Source organism: Saccoglossus kowalevskii, chromosome 9 (genome assembly GCF_978046115.1).
Source record: "Saccoglossus kowalevskii chromosome 9, keSacKowa6.1, whole genome shotgun sequence".
Lineage (NCBI taxonomy): Eukaryota > Metazoa > Hemichordata > Enteropneusta > Harrimaniidae > Saccoglossus > Saccoglossus kowalevskii.
The window spans coordinates 39,852,278-39,874,527 of NC_140649.1; the positions used below are offsets into that span (position 1 = coordinate 39,852,278).

A 22,250-nucleotide genomic window follows, 5' to 3' on the forward strand; every position below is an offset into this window, starting at 1 on the left:
TCACTGAACAGTGGTCTGTTTTAGTTTATTGAGGGTCTCAATCCTAACAATGAAAAGTGGTATGTTGTGAATGTAATCAGGGTCTCCATCCTAACCCTGAATAGTGGTCTGTTTTAGTATATTGAGAGTCTCAATCCTAACCATGAAAAGTGGTATGTTGTGAATGTAATCAGGTTCTCTATCCTGTCATTGAACAGTAGTCTGTTGTGAGTGTAATCAGGGTCTCCATCCTATCACTGAATAGTGGTCTGTTTTAGTATATTGAGGATCTCAATCCTAACCATGAATAGTGGTCTGTTTTAGTTTATTGAGAGTCTCAATCCTAACAATGAAAAGTGGTATGTTGTGAATGTAATCAGGGTCTCCATCCTATCACTGAACAGTGGTCTGTTTTAGTATATTGAGGGTCTCAATCCTAACAATGAAAAGTGGTATGTTGTGAATGTAATCAGGGTCTCCATCCTAACCCTGAATAGTGGTCTGTTTTAGTATATTGAGAGTCTCAATCCTAACCATGAAAAGAGGTATGTTGTGAATGTAATCAGGTTCTCTATCCTGTCATTGAACAGTAGTCTGTTGTGAGTGTAATCAGGGTCTCCATCCTATCACTGAATAGTGGTCTGTTTTAGTATATTGAGGATCTCAATCCTAACCATGAAAAGTGGTATGTTGTGAGTGTAATCAGGTTCTCTATCCTGTCATTGAACAGTAGTCTGTTGTGAGTGTAATCAGGGCCTACATCCTATCCCTGAATAGTGGTCAGTTGTGGGTGTAATCAGGGTCTCCGTCCTATCACTGAATAGAGGTCTGTTGTGAGGGTAATCAGGGTCTGCATCCTATCACTGAATAGTGGTGAGTTGTGGGTGTAATCAGGGTGTCCATCCTAACCCTGAATAGTGGTCTGTTTTAGTATATTGAGGATCTCAATCCTAACCACGAAAAGTGGTATGTTGTGAGTGTAATCAGGGTGTCCATCCTATCCCTGAATAGTGGTCTGTTTTAGTATATTGAGGATCTCAATCCTAACCATGAAAAGTGGTATGTTGTGAGTGTAATCAGGTTCTCTATCCTGTCATTGAACAGTAGTCTGTTGTGGGTGTAATCAGGGTCTCCATCCTAACACTGAATAGTGGTCTGTTTTAGTATATTGAGGGTCTCAATCCTAACCATGAAAAGTGGTATGTTGTGAGTGTAGTCAGGGTCTCCATCCTATCCCTGAATAGTGGTCTGTTTTAGTATATTGAGGATCTCAATCCTAACCATGAAAAGTGGTATGTTGTGAGTGTAATCAGGGCCTACATCCTATCACTGAATAGTGGTCTGTTTTAGTATATTGAGGATCTCAATCCTAACCATGAAAAGTGGTATGTTGTGAATGTAATCAGGGTCTCCATCCTATCACTGAATAGTGGTCTGTTTTAGTATATTGAGGATCTCAATCCTAACCATGAAAAGTGGTATGTTGTGAGTGTAATCAGGGTCTCCATCCTATCCCTGAAAAGTGGTCTGTTTTAGTATATTGAGGATCTCAATCCTAACCATGAAAAGTGGTATGTTGTGAATGTAATCAGGGTCTCCATCCTATCCCTGAATAGTGGTCTGTTTTAGTATATTGAGGATCTCAATCCTAACCATGAAAAGTGTTATGTTGTGAATGTAATCAGGGTCTCCATCCTATCCCTGAATAGTGGTCTGTTTTAGTATATTGAGGATCTCAATCCTAACCGTGAATAGTGGTATGTTGTGAGTGTAATCAGGGCCTACATCCTATCCCTGAATAGTGGTCTGTTTTAGTATATTGAGTCTCAATCCTAACCATGAAAAGTGGTATGTTGTGAATGTAATCAGGGTCTCCATCCTAACAATGAATAGTGGTCTGTTGTGAATGTAATCAGGGTCTCCATCCTAACCCTGAATAGTGGTCTGTTTTAGTATATTGAGAGTCTCAATACTAACCATGAAAAGTGGTATGTTGTGAGTGTAATCAGGGTCTCCATCCTATCACTGAATAGTGGTCTGTTGTGAGTGTAATCAGGGTCTCCATCCTAACCCTGAATAGTGGTCAGTAGTGAGTGTAATCAGGGTCTCCATCCTAACCCTGAATAGTGATGTTTTTTAGTATATTGAGAGTGTCAATCCTAACCATGAAAAGTGGTATGTTGTGAGTGTAATCAGGGCCTACATCCTATCCCTGAATAGTGGTCTGTTTTAGTATATTGAGAGTCTCAATCCTAACCGTGAATAGTGGTATGTTGTGAGTGTAATCAGGGCCTACATCCTATCCCTGAATAGTGGTCTGTTTTAGTATATTGAGTCTCAATCCTAACCATGAAAAGTGGTATGTTGTGAATGTAATCAGGGTCTCCATCCTATCACTGAATAGTGGTCTGTTGTGGGTGTAATCAGGGTGTCCATCCTAACCCTGAATAGTAGTCTGTTTTAGTATATTGAGAGTCTCAATCCTAACCATGAAAAGTGGTATGTTGTGAATATAATCTGGGTCTCCATCCTAACCCTGAATAGTGTTCAGTAGTGAGTGTAATCAGGGTCTCCATCCTATCACTGAATAGTGGTCTGTTTTAGTATATTGAGAGTCTCAATCCTAACCCTGAATAGTGGTCTGTTTTAGTATATTGAGAGTCTCAATCCTAACAATGAAAAGTGGTATGTTGTGAATGGAATCAGGGTGTCCATCCTAACCCTGAATAGTGGTCTGTTTTAGTATATTGACGGTCTCAATCCTAACAATGAAAAGTGGTATGTTGTGAATGTAATCAGGGTCTCCATCCTAACCCTGAATAGTGGTCTGTTTTAGTATATTGAGAGTCTCAATCCTAACCATGAAAAGTGGTATGTTGTGAATGTAATCAGGGTCTCCATCCTAACCCTGAAAAGTGGTCTGTTATGAGTGCAATCAGGGTCTCCATCCTATCACTGAATAGTGGTCTGTTGTGGGTGTAATCAGGGTGTCCATCCTATCCCTGAATAGTGGTCTGTTTTAGTATATTGAGTCTCAATCCTAACAATGAAAAGTGGTCTGTTGTGAATGTAATCAGGATCTCCATCCTAACCCTGAATAGTGGTCTGTTTTAGTATATTGAGAGTCTCAATCCTAACCATGAAAAGTGGTATGTTGTGAATGTAATCAGGGTCTCCATCCTAACCCTGAAAAGTGGTCTGTTATGAGTGCAATCAGGGTCTCCATCCTATCACTGAATAGTGGTCTGTTGTGGGTGTAATCAGGGTGTCCATCCTATCCCTGAATAGTGGTCTGTTTTAGTATATTGAGTCTCAATCCTAACAATGAAAAGTGGTCTGTTGTGAGTGTAATCAGGGTCTCCATCCTATCACTGAATAGTGGTCTGTTGTGAGTGTAATCAGGGTCTCCATCCTAACCGTGAATAGTGGTCAGTAGTGAGTGTAATCAGGGTCTCCATCCTAACCCTGAATAGTGATGTTTTTTAGTATATTGAGAGTGTCAATCCTAACCATGAAAAGTGGTATGTTGTGAGTGTAATCAGGGTCTCCATCCTAACCCTGAATAGTGATGTTTTTTAGTATATTGAGAGTCTCAATCCTAACCATGAAAAGTGGTCTGTTGTGAATGTAATCAGGGTCTCCATCCTATCACTAAATAGTGGTCTGTTGTGAGTGTAATCAGGATCGCCATCCTGACCCTTAATAGTGGTCTGTTTTAGTATATTGAGAGTCTCAATCCTAACCATGAAAAGAGGTATGTTGTGAATGTAATCAGGTTCTCTATCCTGTCATTGAACAGTAGTCTGTTGTGAGTGTAATCAGGGTCTCCATCCTAACACTGAATAGTGGTCTGTTTTAGTATATTGAGAGTCTCAATCCTAACCATGAAAAGTGGTATGTTGTGAGTGTAATCAGGTTCTCTATCCTGTCATTGAACAGTAGTCTGTTGTGAGTGTAATCAGGGCCTACATCCTATCCCTGAATAGTGGTCAGTTGTGGGTGTAATCAGGGTCTCCGTCCTATCACTGAATAGAGGTCTGTTGTGAGGGTAATCAGGGTCTGCATCCTATCACTGAATAGTGGTGAGTTGTGGGTGTAATCAGGGTGTCCATCCTAACCCTGAATAGTGGTCTGTTTTAGTATATTGAGGATCTCAATCCTAACCACGAAAAGTGGTATGTTGTGAGTGTAATCAGGGTGTCCATCCTATCCCTGAATAGTGGTCTGTTTTAGTATATTGAGGATCTCAATCCTAACCATGAAAAGTGGTATGTTGTGAGTGTAATCAGGTTCTCTATCCTGTCATTGAACAGTAGTCTGTTGTGAGTGTAATCAGGGCCTACATCCTATCCCTGAATAGTGGTCAGTTGTGGGTGTAATCAGGGTCTCCGTCCTATCACTGAATAGAGGTCTGTTGTGAGGGTAATCAGGGTCTGCATCCTATCACTGAATAGTGGTGAGTTGTGGGTGTAATCAGGGTGTCCATCCTAACCCTGAATAGTGGTCTGTTTTAGTATATTGAGGATCTCAATCCTAACCACGAAAAGTGGTATGTTGTGAGTGTAATCAGGGTGTCCATCCTATCCCTGAATAGTGGTCTGTTTTAGTATATTGAGGATCTCAATCCTAACCATGAAAAGTGGTATGTTGTGAGTGTAATCAGGTTCTCTATCCTGTCATTGAACAGTAGTCTGTTGTGAGTGTAATCAGGGCCTACATCCTATCCCTGAATAGTGTTCTGTTTTAGTATATTGAGGGTCTCAATCCTAACCATGAAAAGTGGTATGTTGTGAGTGTAGTCAGGGTCTCCATCCTATCCCTGAATAGTGGTCTGTTTTAGTATATTGAGGATCTCAATCCTAACCATGAAAAGTGGTATGTTGTGAGTGTAATCAGGGCCTACATCCTATCACTGAATAGTGGTCTGTTTTAGTATATTGAGGATCTCAATCCTAACCATGAAAAGTGGTATGTTGTGAATGTAATCAGGGTCTCCATCCTATCACTGAATAGTGGTCTGTTTTAGTATATTGAGGATCTCAATCCTAACCATGAAAAGTGGTATGTTGTGAGTGTAATCAGGGTCTCCATCCTATCACTGAATAGTGGTCTGTTTTAGTATATTGAGGATCTCAATCCTAACCATGAAAAGTGGTATGTTGTGAATGTAATCAGGGTCTCCATCCTATCCCTGAATAGTGGTCTGTTTTAGTATATTGAGGATCTCAATCCTAACCATGAAAAGTGGTATGTTGTGAATGTAATCAGGGTCTCCATCCTATCCCTGAATAGTGGTCTGTTTTAGTATATTGAGGATCTCAATCCTAACCATGAAAAGTGGTATGTTGTGAGTGTAATCAGGGTCTCCATCCTATCCCTGAATAGTGGTCTGTTTTAGTATATTGAGGATCTCAATCCTAACCATGAAAAGTGGTATGTTGTGAATGTAATCAGGGTCTCCATCCTATCCCTGAATAGTGGTCTGTTTTAGTATATTGAGGATCTCAATCCTAACCATGAAAAGTGGTATGTTGTGAATGTAATCAGGGTCTCCATCCTATCCCTGAATAGTGGTCTGTTTTAGTATATTGAGGATCTCAATCCTAACCATGAAAAGTGGTATGTTGTGAATGTAATCAGGGTCTCCATCCTATCCCTGAATAGTGGTCTGTTTTAGTATATTGAGGATCTCAATCCTAACCATGAAAAGTGGTATGTTGTGAATGTAATCAGGGTCTCCATCCTAACCCTGAATAGTGGTCTGTTTTAGTATATTGAGAGTCTCAATCCTAACCGTGAAAAGTGGTATGTTGTGAGTGTAATCAGGGCCTACATCCTATCCCTGAATAGTGGTCTGATTTAGTATATTGAGTCTCAATCCTAACCATGAAAAGTGGTATGTTGTGAATGTAATCAGGGTCTCCATCCTATCACTGAATAGTGGTCTGTTTTAGTATATTGAGAGTCTCAACCCTAACCATGAAAAGTGGTATGTTGTGAGTGTAATCAGGGCCTACATCCTATCCCTGAATAGTGGTCTGTTTTAGTATATTGAGAGTCTCAATCCTAACCATGAAAAGTGGTATGTTGTGAATGTAATCAGGGTCTCCATCCTAACAATGAATAGTGGTCTGTTGTGAGTGTAATCAAGGTCTCCATCCTAACCCTGAAAAGTGGTCTGTTATGAGTGCAATCAGGGTCTCCATCCTATCACTGAATAGTGGTCTGTTGTGGGTGTAATCAGGGTGTCCATCCTAACCCTGAATAGTGGTCTGTTTTAGTATATTGAGGATCTCAATCCTAACCACGAAAAGTGGTATGTTGTGAGTGTAGTCAGGGTCTCCATCCTATCCCTGAATAGTGGTCTGTTTTAGTATATTGAGAGTCTCAATCCTAACCATGAAAAGTGGTATGTTGTGAATATAATCTGGGTCTCCATCCTAACCCTGAATAGTGTTCAGTAGTGAGTGTAATCAGGGTCTCCATCCTATCACTGAATAGTGGTCTGTTTTAGTATATTGAGAGTCTCAATCCTAACCATGAATAGTGGTATGTTGTGAATATAATCTGGGTCTCCATCCTATCACTGAATAGTGGTCTGTTGTGAGTGTAATCAGGGTCTCCATCCTATCCCTGAATAGTGGTCTGTTTTAGTATATTGAGAGTCTCAATCCTAACCATGAAAAGTGGTATGTTGTGAATATAATCTGGGTCTCCATCCTAACCCTGAATAGTGTTCAGTAGTGAGTGTAATCAGGGTCTCCATCCTATCACTGAATAGTGGTCTGTTTTAGTATATTGAGAGTCTCAATCCTAACCATGAAAAGTGGTATGTTGTGAGTGTAATCAGGGTCTCCATCCTAACCATGAATAGTGGTCTGTTTTAGTTTATTGAGAGTCTCAATCCTAACCATGAAAAGTGGTCTGTTGTGAATGTAATCAGGGTCTCCATCCTATCACTGAACAGTGGTCTGTTTTAGTTTATTGAGGGTCTCAATCCTAACAATGAAAAGTGGTATGTTGTGAATGTAATCAGGGTCTCCATCCTAACCCTGAATAGTGGTCTGTTTTAGTATATTGAGAGTCTCAATCCTAACCATGAAAAGTGGTATGTTGTGAATGTAATCAGGTTCTCTATCCTGTCATTGAACAGTAGTCTGTTGTGAGTGTAATCAGGGTCTCCATCCTATCACTGAATAGTGGTCTGTTTTAGTATATTGAGGATCTCAATCCTAACCATGAATAGTGGTCTGTTTTAGTTTATTGAGAGTCTCAATCCTAACAATGAAAAGTGGTATGTTGTGAATGTAATCAGGGTCTCCATCCTATCACTGAACAGTGGTCTGTTTTAGTATATTGAGGGTCTCAATCCTAACAATGAAAAGTGGTATGTTGTGAATGTAATCAGGGTCTCCATCCTAACCCTGAATAGTGGTCTGTTTTAGTATATTGAGAGTCTCAATCCTAACCATGAAAAGAGGTATGTTGTGAATGTAATCAGGTTCTCTATCCTGTCATTGAACAGTAGTCTGTTGTGAGTGTAATCAGGGTCTCCATCCTATCACTGAATAGTGGTCTGTTTTAGTATATTGAGGATCTCAATCCTAACCATGAAAAGTGGTATGTTGTGAGTGTAATCAGGTTCTCTATCCTGTCATTGAACAGTAGTCTGTTGTGAGTGTAATCAGGGCCTACATCCTATCCCTGAATAGTGGTCAGTTGTGGGTGTAATCAGGGTCTCCGTCCTATCACTGAATAGAGGTCTGTTGTGAGGGTAATCAGGGTCTGCATCCTATCACTGAATAGTGGTGAGTTGTGGGTGTAATCAGGGTGTCCATCCTAACCCTGAATAGTGGTCTGTTTTAGTATATTGAGGATCTCAATCCTAACCACGAAAAGTGGTATGTTGTGAGTGTAATCAGGGTGTCCATCCTATCCCTGAATAGTGGTCTGTTTTAGTATATTGAGGATCTCAATCCTAACCATGAAAAGTGGTATGTTGTGAGTGTAATCAGGTTCTCTATCCTGTCATTGAACAGTAGTCTGTTGTGGGTGTAATCAGGGTCTCCATCCTAACACTGAATAGTGGTCTGTTTTAGTATATTGAGGGTCTCAATCCTAACCATGAAAAGTGGTATGTTGTGAGTGTAGTCAGGGTCTCCATCCTATCCCTGAATAGTGGTCTGTTTTAGTATATTGAGGATCTCAATCCTAACCATGAAAAGTGGTATGTTGTGAGTGTAATCAGGGCCTACATCCTATCACTGAATAGTGGTCTGTTTTAGTATATTGAGGATCTCAATCCTAACCATGAAAAGTGGTATGTTGTGAATGTAATCAGGGTCTCCATCCTATCACTGAATAGTGGTCTGTTTTAGTATATTGAGGATCTCAATCCTAACCATGAAAAGTGGTATGTTGTGAGTGTAATCAGGGTCTCCATCCTATCCCTGAAAAGTGGTCTGTTTTAGTATATTGAGGATCTCAATCCTAACCATGAAAAGTGGTATGTTGTGAATGTAATCAGGGTCTCCATCCTATCCCTGAATAGTGGTCTGTTTTAGTATATTGAGGATCTCAATCCTAACCATGAAAAGTGTTATGTTGTGAATGTAATCAGGGTCTCCATCCTATCCCTGAATAGTGGTCTGTTTTAGTATATTGAGGATCTCAATCCTAACCATGAAAAGTGGTATGTTGTGAGTGTAATCAGGGTCTCCATCCTATCCCTGAATAGTGGTCTGTTTTAGTATATTGAGGATCTCAATCCTAACCATGAAAAGTGGTATGTTGTGAATGTAATCAGGCTCTCCATCCTATCCCTGAATAGTGGTCTGTTTTAGTATATTGAGGATCTCAATCCTAACCATGAAAAGTGGTATGTTGTGAATGTAATCAGGGTCTCCATCCTATCCCTGAATAGTGGTCTGTTTTAGTATATTGAGGATCTCAATCCTAACCATGAAAAGTGGTATGTTGTGAATGTAATCAGGGTCTCCATCCTATCCCTGAATAGTGGTCTGTTTTAGTATATTGAGGATCTCAATCCTAACCATGAAAAGTGGTATGTTGTGAATGTAATCAGGGTCTCCATCCTATCACTGAATAGTGGTCTGTTTTAGTATATTGAGAGTCTCAACCCTAACCATGAAAAGTGGTATGTTGTGAGTGTAATCAGGGCCTACATCCTATCCCTGAATAGTGGTCTGTTTTAGTATATTGAGAGTCTCAATCCTAACCATGAAAAGTGGTATGTTGTGAATGTAATCAGGGTCTCCATCCTAACAATGAATAGTGGTCTGTTGTGAGTGTAATCAAGGTCTCCATCCTAACCCTGAAAAGTGGTCTGTTATGAGTGCAATCAGGGTCTCCATCCTATCACTGAATAGTGGTCTGTTGTGGGTGTAATCAGGGTGTCCATCCTAACCCTGAATAGTGGTCTGTTTTAGTATATTGAGGATCTCAATCCTAACCACGAAAAGTGGTATGTTGTGAGTGTAGTCAGGGTCTCCATCCTATCCCTGAATAGTGGTCTGTTTTAGTATATTGAGAGTCTCAATCCCAACCATGAAAAGTGGTATGTTGTGAATATAATCTGGGTCTCCTTCCTAACCCTGAATAGTGTTCAGTAGTGAGTGTAATCAGGGTCTCCATCCTATCACTGAATAGTGGTCTGTTTTAGTATATTGAGAGTCTCAATCCTAACCATGAATAGTGGTCTGTTTTAGTTTATTGAGAGTCTCAATCCTAACCATGAAAAGTGGTCTGTTGTGAATGTAATCAGGGTCTCCATCCTATCACTGAACAGTGGTCTGTTTTAGTATATTGAGGGTCTCAATCCTAACAATGAAAAGTGGTATGTTGTGAATGTAATCAGGGTCTCCATCCTAACCCTGAATAGTGGTCTGTTTTAGTATATTGAGAGTCTCAATACTAACCGTGAAAAGTGGTATGTTGTGAATGTAATCAGGGTCTGCATCCTGTCACTGAATAGTGGTCTGTTGTGAGTGTAATCAGGGTCTCCATCCTAACCGTGAATAGTGGTCAGTAGTGAGTGTAATCAGGGTCTCCATCCTAACCCTGAATAGTGATGTTTTTTAGTATATTGAGAGTGTCAATCCTAACCATGAAAAGTGGTATGTTGTGAATGTAATCAGGGTGTCCATCCTAACCCTGAATAGTGGTCTGATTTAGTATATTGAGAGTCTCAATTCTAACCATGCAATGTGGTTTGTTGTGAATGTAATCAGGGTCTCCATCCTAACCCTGAATATTGGTCTGTTTTAATATATTGAGGATCTCAATCCTAACAATGAAAAGTGGTTAGTTGTGAATGTAATCAGGGTCTCCATCCTAACCCTGAATAGTGGTCTGTTTTAGTATATTGAGGATCTCAAACTTAACCATGAAAAGTGGTATGTTGTGAGTGTAGTCAGGGTCTCCATCCTATCCCTGAATAGTAGTCTGTTTTAGTATATTGAGAGTCTCAATCATAACCATGAAAAGTGGTATGTTGTGAGTGTAGTCAGGGTCTCCATCCTAACCCTGAATAGTGGTCTGTTGTGAGTGTAATCAGGGTCTCCATCCTATCACTGAATAGTGGTATGTTGTGAGTGTAATCAGGGTCTCCATCCTATCCCTGAATAGTGGTCTGTTGTGAGTGTAATCAGGGTCTCTATCCTAACCCTGAATAGTGGTCTGTTTTAGTATATTGAGAGTCTCACTCCTAACCATGACAAGTGGTATGTTGTGAATGTAATCAGGGTGTCCATCCTAACCCTGAATAGTGGTCTGTTTTAGTATATTGAGAGTCTCTGTCCTAACCCTAAATAGCAGTCTGTTGTGAATGTAATCAGGGTCTCCATCCTATCAATGAATAGTAGTCTGTTTTAGTATTTTGAGAGTCTCAATCCTAACCATTAAAAGTGGTATGTTGTGAATGTAATCAGGGTCTGCATCCTAACCCTGAATAGTGGTCAGTAGTGAGTGTAATCAGGGTCTCCATCCTAACCCTGAATGGTGATCTGTTTTAGTATATTGAGAGTCTCAATCCTAACCACGAAAAGTGGTATGTTGTTAATGTAATCAGGTTCTGCATCCTATCCCTGAATAGTGGTCAGTAGTGAGTGTAATCAGGGTCTCCATCCTAACCCTGAAAAGTGGTCTGTTTTAGTATATTGAGAGTCTCAATCCTGAGCATGAAAAGTGGTATGTTGTGAATGTAATCAAGGTCTCCATCCTAACCCTGAATAGTGGTCTGTTGTGAGTGTAATCAGGATTCCCATCCTTACCGTGAATAGTGGTCTGTTTTAGTATATTGAGGATCTCAAACTTATCCATGAAAAGTGGTATGTTGTGAGTGTAATCAGGGTGTCCATCCTATCCCTGAATAGTGGTCTGTTTTAGTATATTGAGAGTCTCAATCCTAACCATGAAAAGTGGTATGTTGTGAGTGTAATCAGGGTGTCCATCCTAACCCTGAATAGTGGTCTGTTGTGAATGTAATCAGGGTCTCCCTCCTAACCCTGAATAGTGGTCTGTTTTAGTATATTGAGGATCTCAAACTGAACCATGAAAAGTGGTATGTTGTGAGTGTAATCAGGGTCTCCATCCTAACCCTGAATAGTGGTCTGTTTTAGTATATTGAGGATCTCAAACTTAACCATTAAAAGTGGTATGTTGTGAATGTAATGACGGTCCCCATCCTATCACTAAATAGTGGTCTGTTGTGAATGTAATCAGGGTCTCAATCCTAACCCTGAATAGTGGTCTGTTGTGAGTGTAATCAGGATCCCCATCCTTACCCTGAATAGTGGTCTGTTTTAGTATATTGAGAGTCTCAATCTTAACCATGAAAAGTGGTATGTTGTGAGTGTAATCAGGGTCTCCATCCTATCCCTGAATAGTGGTCTGTTTTAGTATATTGAGAGTCTCAATCCTAACCACGAAAAGTGGTATGTTGTTAATGTAATCAGGGTCTCCATCCTAACCCTGAATATTGGCCTGGTTTAGTATATTGAGGGTCTCAAACGTAACCATGACAAGTGGTATGTTGTGAATATAATGAGGGTTTCCATCCTATCACTGAATAGTGGTCTGTTTTAGTATTTTGAGAGTCTCAATCCTAACCATTAAAAGTGGTATGTTGTGAATGTAATCAGGGTCTCCATCCTAACCCTGAATAGTGGTCTGTTGTGAGTGTAATCAGGGTCTCCATCCTAACCCTGAATAGTGGTCTGTTTTAGTATATTGAGGATCTCAAACGTAACCATGAAAAGTGGTATGTTGTGAATGTAGTCAGGGTCTCCATCCTAACCCCGAATAGTGGTCTGTTTTAGTATATTGAGGATCTCAAACTTAACCATGAAAAGTGGTATGTTGTGAATGTAATCAGGGTCTCCATCCTATCACTGAATAGTGGTCTGTTGTGAATGTAATGACGGTCCCCATCCTATCACTGAATAGTGGTCTGTTTTAGTATATTGAGAGTCTCAATCCTATCAATGAAATGTGGTATGTTGTGAATGTAATCAGGGTCTCCATCCTAACCCTGAATAGTGGTCTGTTGTGAGTGTAATCAGGGTCTCCATCCTTACCCCGAATAGTGGTCTGTTTTCGTATATTGAGAGTCTCAATCCTATCAATGAAATGTGGTATGTTGTGAATGTAATCAGGGTCTCCATCCTAACCCTGAATAGTGGTCTGTTTTAGTATATTGAGGATCTCAAACTTAACCATGAAAAGTGGTATGTTGTGAATGTAGTCAGGGTCTCCATCCTAACCCCGAATAGTGGTCTGTTTTAGTATATTGAGGATCTCAAACTTAACCATGAAAAGTGGTATGTTGTGAATGTAATCAGGGTCTCCATCCTATCACTGAATAGTGGTCTGTTGTGAATGTAATGACGGTCCCCATCCTATCACTGAATAGTGGTCTGTTTTAGTATATTGAGAGTCTCAATCATAACCACGAAAAGTGGTATGTTGTGAATGTAATCAGGGTCTCCATCCTATCACTGAATAGTGGTCTGTTTTAGTATATTGAGGATCTCAAACTTAACCATGAAAAGTGGTATGTTGTGAATGTAATCAGGGTCTCCATCCTATCACTGAATAGTGGTCTGTTGTGAATGTAATCAGGGTCTCAATCCTAACCCTGAATAGTGGTCTGTTTTAGTATATTGAGAGTCTCAATCCTAACAATGAAAAGTGGTATGTTGTGAATGTAATCAGGGTCTCCATCCTAACCCTGAATAGTGGTCTGTTGTGAGTGTAATCAGGGTCTCCATCCTAACCCTGAATAGTGGTCTGTTTTAGTATATTGAGAGTCTCACTCCTAACCATGACAAGTGGTATGTTGTGAATGTAATCAGGGTCTCCATACTAGCCCTGAATAGTGCTCTGTTTTAGTATATTGAGAGTCTCAATCCTAACAATGAAAAGTGGTATGTTGTGAATGTAATCAGGGTCTGCATCCTATCCCTGAATAGTGGTCTGTTTTAGTATATTGAGAGTCTCAATCCTAACCATTAAAAGTGGTATGTTGTGAATGTAATCAGGGTCTCCATACTAGCCCTGAATAGTGCTCTGTTTTAGTATATTGAGAGTCTCAATCCTAACAATGAAAAGTGGTATGTTGTGAATGTAATCAGGGTCTGCATCCTATCCCTGAATAGTGGTCTGTTTTAGTATATTGAGAGTCTCAATCCTAACCATTAAAAGTGGTATGTTGTGAATGTAATCAGGGTCTCCATCCTATCCCTGAATAGTGGTCTGTTTTAGTATATTGAGAGTGTCAATCCTATCCCTGAATAGTGGTATGTTGTGAATGTAATCAGGGTCTGCATCCTATCCCTGAATAGTGGTCTGTTTTAGTATATTGAGAGTCTCAATCCTAACAATGAAAAGTGGTATGTTGTGAATGTAATCAGGGTCTGCATCCTATCCCTGAATAGTGGTCTGTTTTAGTATATTGAGAGTCTCAATCCTAACCATGAAAAGTGGTATGTTGTGAGTGTAATCAGGGTCTCCATCCTAACCCTGAATAGTGGTCTGTTTTAGTATATTGAGAGTCTCAATCCTAACCATGAATAGTGGTATGTTGTGAATGTAATCAGGGCCTACATCCTATCACTGAATAGTGGTCTGTTGTGGGTGTAATCAAGGTATGCATCCTATCACTACATAGTGGTCTGTTGTGAGTGTAATCAGGGTCTCCATCCTATCACTGAATAGTGGTCTGTTGTGGGTGTAATCAATGTATGCATCCTATCACTAAATAGTGGTCTGTTGTGTGTGTAATCATGGTCTCCATCCTAACCCTGAATAGTGGTCAGTAGTGAGTGTAATCAGGGTCTCCATCCTATCACTGAAAAAGTGGTTTGTTGTGGGTGTAATCAGGGTCTTAATCCTAACCATGAATAGCGGTCTTTTGTGTGTGTAATCAAGGTCTCCATCCTATCACTGAATAGTGGTCTGTTGTGTGTGTAATCAAGATCTGCATCCTATCACCGAATAGTGGTCTGTTGTGAGTGTAATCAGGGTCTCTATCCTATCACTGAATAGTGGTCTGTTGTGAGTGTAATCAAGGTCTGCATCCTATCACCGAATAGTGGTCTGTTGTGAGTGTAATCAGGGTCTCTATCCTATCACTGAATAGTGGTCAGTAGTGAGTGTAATCAGGGTCTCCATCCTATCACTGAATAGTGGTCTGTTTTAGTATATTGAGAGTCTCAATCCAAACCATGAATAGTGGTCTGTTGTGTGTGGAATCAAGGTGTCAATCCTAACCTTGAATAGTGGTCAGGTGTGAGTACATGTATATTGAGACCAATATTTTAAAGCTGAGTTCGTCCACTGACACTGTTTACTCACTGTTAATGTATTAATTCACAGTTCCAGGACTGACTACTTGCTCTAAATCTAAATTAATCCACTCTTTAGAGACTGGGTACTCTCTCTAAATGATACAATTTGAAATGCAAATATGATATTGCTTCCATAATGTTGGTTTCAATATAGACTGAATCATATTCTGGGTACTTTGTTGCTTGGTGCTTGAAGTGCAGCTCGCAATGTGGCATACATATGTACATTTAATGTAATCTTTTAATAATTATAGAGAGAAACCAAGAGCATGGAATTGCTCTCAAGGAAACAGCTGGTGACTATGGAACTACTGAAAATGATGACAAAACTGACCCACCGGTAGGAATTTTTGCTGACGTGTTTTGTTTGCTCAATCATTAAACAAGGAATTTTATTGTAGCATGCATTCACATACAGACCCTTTACTCCATCCATTCACATACAGACCCTTCACTCCTTCCATTCACATACAGACCCTTTACTCCATCCATTCACATAAAGACTCATTACTCCATCCATTCACATATAGACGCTTTACTTCATCCATTCACATAGAGACTCTTTACTCCATCCATTAATATACAAACTCTTTACTCCATCCATTCACAGACAAACTCTTTACTCCTTCCATTCACATACAAACCCTTTACTCCATCCATTCACATACAGACTCTTTACTCCATCCATTCAAATACAGACCCTTCACTCCATCCATTCACAGACAGACTCTTTACTCTTTCCATTCACATACAGACTCTTTACTCCATCCATTCACATACAGACCATTCACTCCATCCATTCACATACAGACTCTTTACTCCATCCATTCACATACAGACTCTCTACTCCATCCATTCACATACAGACCCTTCACTCCATCCATTCACATACAGACCCTTCACTCCATCCATTCACATACAGACTCTTTACTCCATCCATTCACATACAGACTCTTTACTCCATCCATTCACATACAGGCTCTTTACTCCATCCATTCACAGAATCTTTACTCCATCCATTCACATACAGACTCTTTACTCCATCCATTCACATACAGACTCTTTACTCCTTCCATTCACATACAGACTCTTTACTCCATCCATTCACATACAGACCCTTCACTCCATCCATTCACATACAGACTCTTTACTCCATCCATTCACATACAGACGCTTTACTTCATTCATTCACATAGGGACCCTTCACTCCTTCCATTCACATACAGACATTTTACTCCTTCCATTCACATACAGATTCTTTACTCCATCCATTCACAGACAGACCTTTTACTCCATCCATTCACATACAGACCCTTTACTCCTTCCATTCACATACATATTCTTTACTCCATCCATTCACAGACAGACCGTTTACTCCATCCATTCACATACAGACCCTTCACTCCTTCCATTCACATACAGACCCTTTACTCCATCCATTCACATACAGACCTTTTACTCCTTCCATTCACAGACAGACCCTTCATTCCTTCCATTCACATACAGACCTTTTACTCCATTCATTCACATACAGACCTTTTACTCCATCCATTCACATACAGACCCTTTACTCCTTCCATTCACATATAGACCCTTTACTCCATCCATTCACAGACAGACCCTTTACTCCATCCATTCGCATACAGACCCTTCACTCCTTCCATTCACATACAGACCCTTTACTTCATCCATTCACATACAGACCCTTCACTCCTTCCATTCACATACAGACCCTTTACTCCATCCATTCACATACAGACCTTTTACTCCTTCCATTCAGACAGACCCTTTACTCCATCCATTCACATACAGACCCTTTACTCCATCCATTCACATACAGACCTTTTACTCCTTCCATTCACAGACAGACCCTTTACTCCATCCATTCACATACAGACCCTTTACTCCTTCCATTCACATACAGACGCTTTACTTCATCCATTCACATACAGACCCTTCACTCCTTCCATTCACATACAGACCCTTTACTCCATCCATTCACATACAGACCCTTCACTCCTTCCATTCACATACAGACCCTTTACTCCATCCATTCACATACAGACCTTTTACTCCTTCCATTCAGACAGACCCTTTACTCCATCCATTCACATACAGACCCTTCACTCCTTCCATTCACATATAGACCCTTTACTCCATCCATTCACATACAGACCTTTTACTCCATCCATTCACAGACAGACCCTTCACTCCTTCCATTCACATACAGACCCTTTACTCCATCCATTCACATACAGACCCTTTACTCCTTCCATTCACATATAGACCCTTTACTCCATCCATTCACATACAGACCTTTTACTCCATCCATTCGCATACAGACCCTTCACTCCTTCCATTCACATACAGACCCTTTGCCCCATTCATGACCACTGATGAAGTGGAAATGGCCAAGAGAGATAATGAACTAATTTTATTTCTATAAACTGTGTCATCGCTCTGCCAATGCTACTAGACTAATCAGGATAAGGTTTGTTAACTATGAGTTGTCATGACTCTTGTGGTTTCATGTACATGTGTGCATTTTTATTGCAAGCAATGCCTGTGTTTTACTGTAGATATATATGTTGTGCATGTAAGTATGTGATGTATAGATTACATACTTAGGTAAATCCATAATATTTTATTCACATCTGGCACATCTGCAAACATTGGACATCCATAGTAATTCATTCATAACCTGGTTGGGGACATTAAGCATTGTGTAGTGTTGTCAAGGTCTTGCTTATAAAATTTGCTATTTTGGTATAAATAGGTTTCATTTTATTTTGAGTTATAATCTACTTTGATTTTCTATTTTTTTCAAGGATACTTCTCTCAGACAATCTGTTCTGTCAGTCCATGTTATTATTACCTTATTTATTTGCTTAATTCTGGTTATAAGCATTGCAGTCCACTGATTTCATGTAAGAATTGTGTGTCTGATAGTAACGGTAGTCTAAAAGGAGACTGTTTTGTGGAGTAGTTTTACTTCTTGTGTTTTATGGAGTATATATTTGTAGCTCGGAGGAATATTTGTAGATTGAAGGAAGTGTTTTATGAGATAAATTTGTAGATTGAAGGAAGTGTTTTATGAGATATATTTGTAGATTGAAGGAAGTGTTTTATGAGATTTATTTGTAGATTGAAGGAAGTGTTTTATGAGATATATTTGCAGATTGAAGGAAGTGTTTTATGAGATATATTTGTAGATTGAAGGAAGTGTTTTATGAGATAAATTTGTAGATTGAAGGAAATGTTTTATGAGATATATTTGTAGATCGAAGGAAGTGTTTTATGAGATATATTTGTAGATGGAAGTGTTTTATGAGATATATTTGTTGATTGAAGGAAGTGTTTTATGAGATAAATTTGTAGATTAAAGGAAGTGTTTTATGCGATATATGTGTAGATTGAAGGAAGTGTTTTATTAGATATATTTGTAGATTGAAGGAAGTGTTTTATGAGATATATTTGTAGATGGAAGAAAGTGTTTTATGAGATATATTTGTAGAATTGAAGGAAGTGTTTTTATGAGATATATTTGTAGATTGAAGGAAGTGTTTATGAGATATATTTGAAGATTGAAGGAAGTGTTTTATGAGATAAATTTGTAGATTGAAGGAAGTGTTTTATGAGATAAATTTGTAGATTGAAGGAAGTGTTTTATGAGATATATTTGTTGATAAAGAAAGTGTTTTATGAGATAAATTTGTAGATTGAAGGAAGTGTTTTATGAGATATATTTGTAGATTGAAGGAAATGTTTCGTGAGATATATTTGCAGATTGAAGGAAGTGTTTTATGAGATATATTTGCAGATTGAAGGAAGTGTTTTATGAGATATATTTGTAGATTGAAGGAAATGTTTCGTGAGATATATTTGCAGATTGAAGGAAGTGTTTTATGAGATATATTTGCTGATTGAAGGAAGTGTTTCATGATATATATTTGGAGATTGAAGGAAGTGTATTATGAGATATATTTGTAGATTGAAGGAAGTGTTTTATGAGATATATTTGTAGATTGAAGGAAGTGTACACATCAGTAGTCTTAAAGGTTACAGTATACACTGGTAGTCTTAATGGTAACCATAGACACAGGCAGTCTTGGCAGTTACCATACACACAGGCAGTCTTAGCAGTTACCATACAAAATGAAAATCTTAGTGGTTAATGTTTCATGGTACCTTTATGCAATTGGATAATACCCTAAAGAAATTAAATGTACAACCACTGTAATTCCATGAACAACTTGGTAGAATTGGGTGAAAAGTGTGCATATGAATTTGAAATTTATATCATTCAGAAAATTTTCAGCTGCTCTACACAGCTTGGTACATAGATGCTCTGTGATAATGTGCTTACCTTGTTACCTTTTTCAAAGGGTTGAAATATGTGCATGTTATTTAGGCATATTTCTGATATTCCAAGAAGCACTCAACAAATTTAAATGAAACTGTGTTCTGAAACAATTTGCAGACCTGGTCTGTTCTAGCGTGAAGTCATTCATATTGATTACTAAACATAATTGATTATAGTCAAATTTATTGCAGTTGTTGACAACCTCAATGACATTTCTAGTTAGTTTTATGTGGATGAAATTGATTTTACATTGTGCATTTCACAGAACAACGCTACATTATTGAAAAGGCTTCTTTAATAGGTTAATCTGAAATTTGTAATTAATTTTGTGTCATGCCACAGTGCATATGAATACTTTCAAAGTTTTTTAAACATTTCCTTGCAGGTTTCATCAATACTGATCAACTTGCTTGGCTTGTATGTAGTTGGTGCCTTAGGAATCGTTATCTTCTTAGTTGTTATGATAATCATCCAGTAACAATGGTGACATTAACTATATGACCATGTTTCCTTGTAATTGTATGAAGTACATTTATATATGGCTGTATTTGTACATCTTTAAACCTTTTTTGCTTAACATTGTTTTTATATAGGTTGTACTTGGAGGGAAAATATAAAATTTTGTAACAGTAAACAATAACTTTGGGATATTTCCTTGATGGAAAATTATCAAATCATGAAAATGAACAGCAGTTTTGTATTTCATGGGTCATAGTAGTTACATCAGTGCATCAATACAGAGTTGTATCAGGAGCTGTATTGCAGACAAGGACATTAATTAATTAACACTGTGTCGTATTGAAGACTTTCATTCTTTTTAATTACTTTATATGAATCTCTTTAAAATGCATTACTACCATACCTGGAGCACTATTGCATTTATAACTAGTTTACAGTCTTTAAGACTACTTTTCAAAATTTAATCATCTTTCATATTAATGAGCCTTTACAATTAACAATTTGGTGATTAGTTTGAATTTTGTGCACAATAAGTCAAAAATTTAATTTTCAATTACGATTGATGAACTAATAAACATGGATGGATGGAAATGGGATGCAATTATTTTGCATTTCAAACTAATTCTTAACCAAAATACATTTGTTAGAAGTATACTTACACGTAATTATGGAACATTCATTTTCTTATTAAATAAAAAGTATGTTAATAATCATTCTTGCATTAGAAATGTTTTTGGGTATTTGCCTAATACAATTGTTTAATAGCTACTGTAAAAATAAATAAATTTTTAACTGCAAGATTTTATATCCTAAACATTTGATTAGATTAACCGTGGGTTAAATTTTGGGGTGGCCTTCATTAGGCAGCTTCTTCTATTTTATAATAAAATATGGTAAAAGCAATAATGATCTATTCATTTAAATTAGTATTTGTATATTTCAACTTTTGCATAACAAACAAAATTATCAAGACAGTAGTAAATTGTGTTTATTTGAATTATAGAAAATAAAAATCTGATTCTCCTACTAAACTTCATTATGTTACTGTGCATGATTTGTAAATTTTCAGTAAATCAGTTTATGTTGTTAAATAAAATAATTAAAACACCAAGTATTATCTTATTGATATGAATAAAACCCTGCTGCTGAACCCTGCAAACATATCAAAAACACAATGTTTTTTTTTGCTGAACCTAGCTGCTGAAACCCTGCTAATCAACATATCAAAAACACAATGTTTTTTTTTGCTGAACCTAGCTGCTGAAACCCTGCTAATCAACATATCAAAAACACAATGTTTTTTTTGCTGAACCTAGCTGCTGAAACCCTGCTAATCAACATATCAAAAACACAATGTTTTTTTTTGCTGAACCTTGCTGCTGAAACCCTGCTAATCAACATATCAAAAACACAATGTTTTTTTTTGCTGAACCTTGCTGCTGAAACCCTGCTAATCAACATATCAAAAACACAATGTTTTTTTTTGCTGAACCTTGCTGCTGAAACCCTGCTAATCAACATATCAAAAACACAATGTTTTTTTTTGCTGAACCTTGCTGCTGAAACCCTGCTAATCAACATATCAAAAACACAATGTTTTTTTTGCTGAACCTAGCTGCTGAAACCCTGCTAATCAACATATCAAAAACACAATGTTTTTTTTGCTGAACCTAGCTGCTGAAACCCTGCTAATCAACATATCAAAAACACAATGTTTTTTTTGCTGAACCTAGCTGCTGAAACCCTGCTAATCAACATATCAAAAACACAATGTTTTTTTTTGCTGAACCTTGCTGCTGAAACCCTGCTAATCAACATATCAAAAATGTATAAACAAATAAGGTTGCCAAAATTTACTGATTTGCATAAAACCAGATTGGCTATATTTGTCTTCATGGCAGGTCTTTGACTTGCCCCATATGATTTAAGTCACATATATTTAGTACAATTATTATCCAAGTGTCTTGCAATAATGTCATTTATAAGATTCATGTTGCCATGGAAAATTATGATTATTTTTTAAAATGTTCCAGCCAAATTTTAGAACATAAGGCAAACTGCAATGTATTGTCAAATATAGATCAACAGATTCATAGCTGTTAACAACTCATTATAGTGTAGACCAAGCTGGCACTTTTGTATCATTCTGTTATCTAGTCAACAGCCCTCACCCAATCAGAGTCTATTCTACCACGATTTTCATTGCAACACCAAGATCAGATACAAAGTATCCATTGAGTGACAGAAAACATCCAGTTCACTGAAAGTGTGCCAGCTTCCAATTTATCCATGGTATGCGTAAAATATGAGCACTGACCGCTAGAGCGAGTCGACTGTCACTTTTTTACTGAAACTAATGGCAACACATGGCCCATCGTTGCAACATCTTGCTCAACAAACTGTAACATAAAGTACTAACATGTTATATCACAAGTTTGATTGTTGTAAAAATGTCTTTGATTGGCTAATACAAATCATTTTGGTGCGAAGTCAGTTAGATCACGCCCCTTGGTAACTATGAGAATTGTTACATGACAGTTCCTGAATATTTTCGATGTGGGGGGAATTAGTGCAATTAACTA

The 22,250-nt window shown here is 38.1% G+C and overlaps 1 protein-coding gene across 5 annotated transcripts in view; it reads left to right on the forward strand.

Moving 5' to 3' along the window:
* Positions 1–20,779, forward strand: part of LOC102806946 (ferric reductase 1-like) — a 188,111-nt gene extending 167,332 nt beyond the window's left edge. For 2 of the 5 annotated variants that reach the window (XM_085503521.1, XM_085503525.1), the window contains 4 exons: positions 15,101–15,186; positions 17,323–17,337; positions 17,675–17,773; positions 19,595–20,779. In XM_085503521.1, the coding sequence (XP_085359647.1) occupies positions 15,101–15,186; positions 17,323–17,337; positions 17,675–17,767 (194 nt within the window). In that variant the 3' untranslated portion in view covers positions 17,768–17,773; positions 19,595–20,779. The remainder of the gene's footprint in view (positions 1–15,100; positions 15,187–17,322; positions 17,338–17,674; positions 17,774–19,594) is intronic. The other 3 variants (XM_085503522.1, XM_085503523.1, XM_085503524.1) reach the window with 3 other exon arrangements.
* The last annotated feature ends 1,471 nt before the right edge of the window (positions 20,780–22,250 follow it).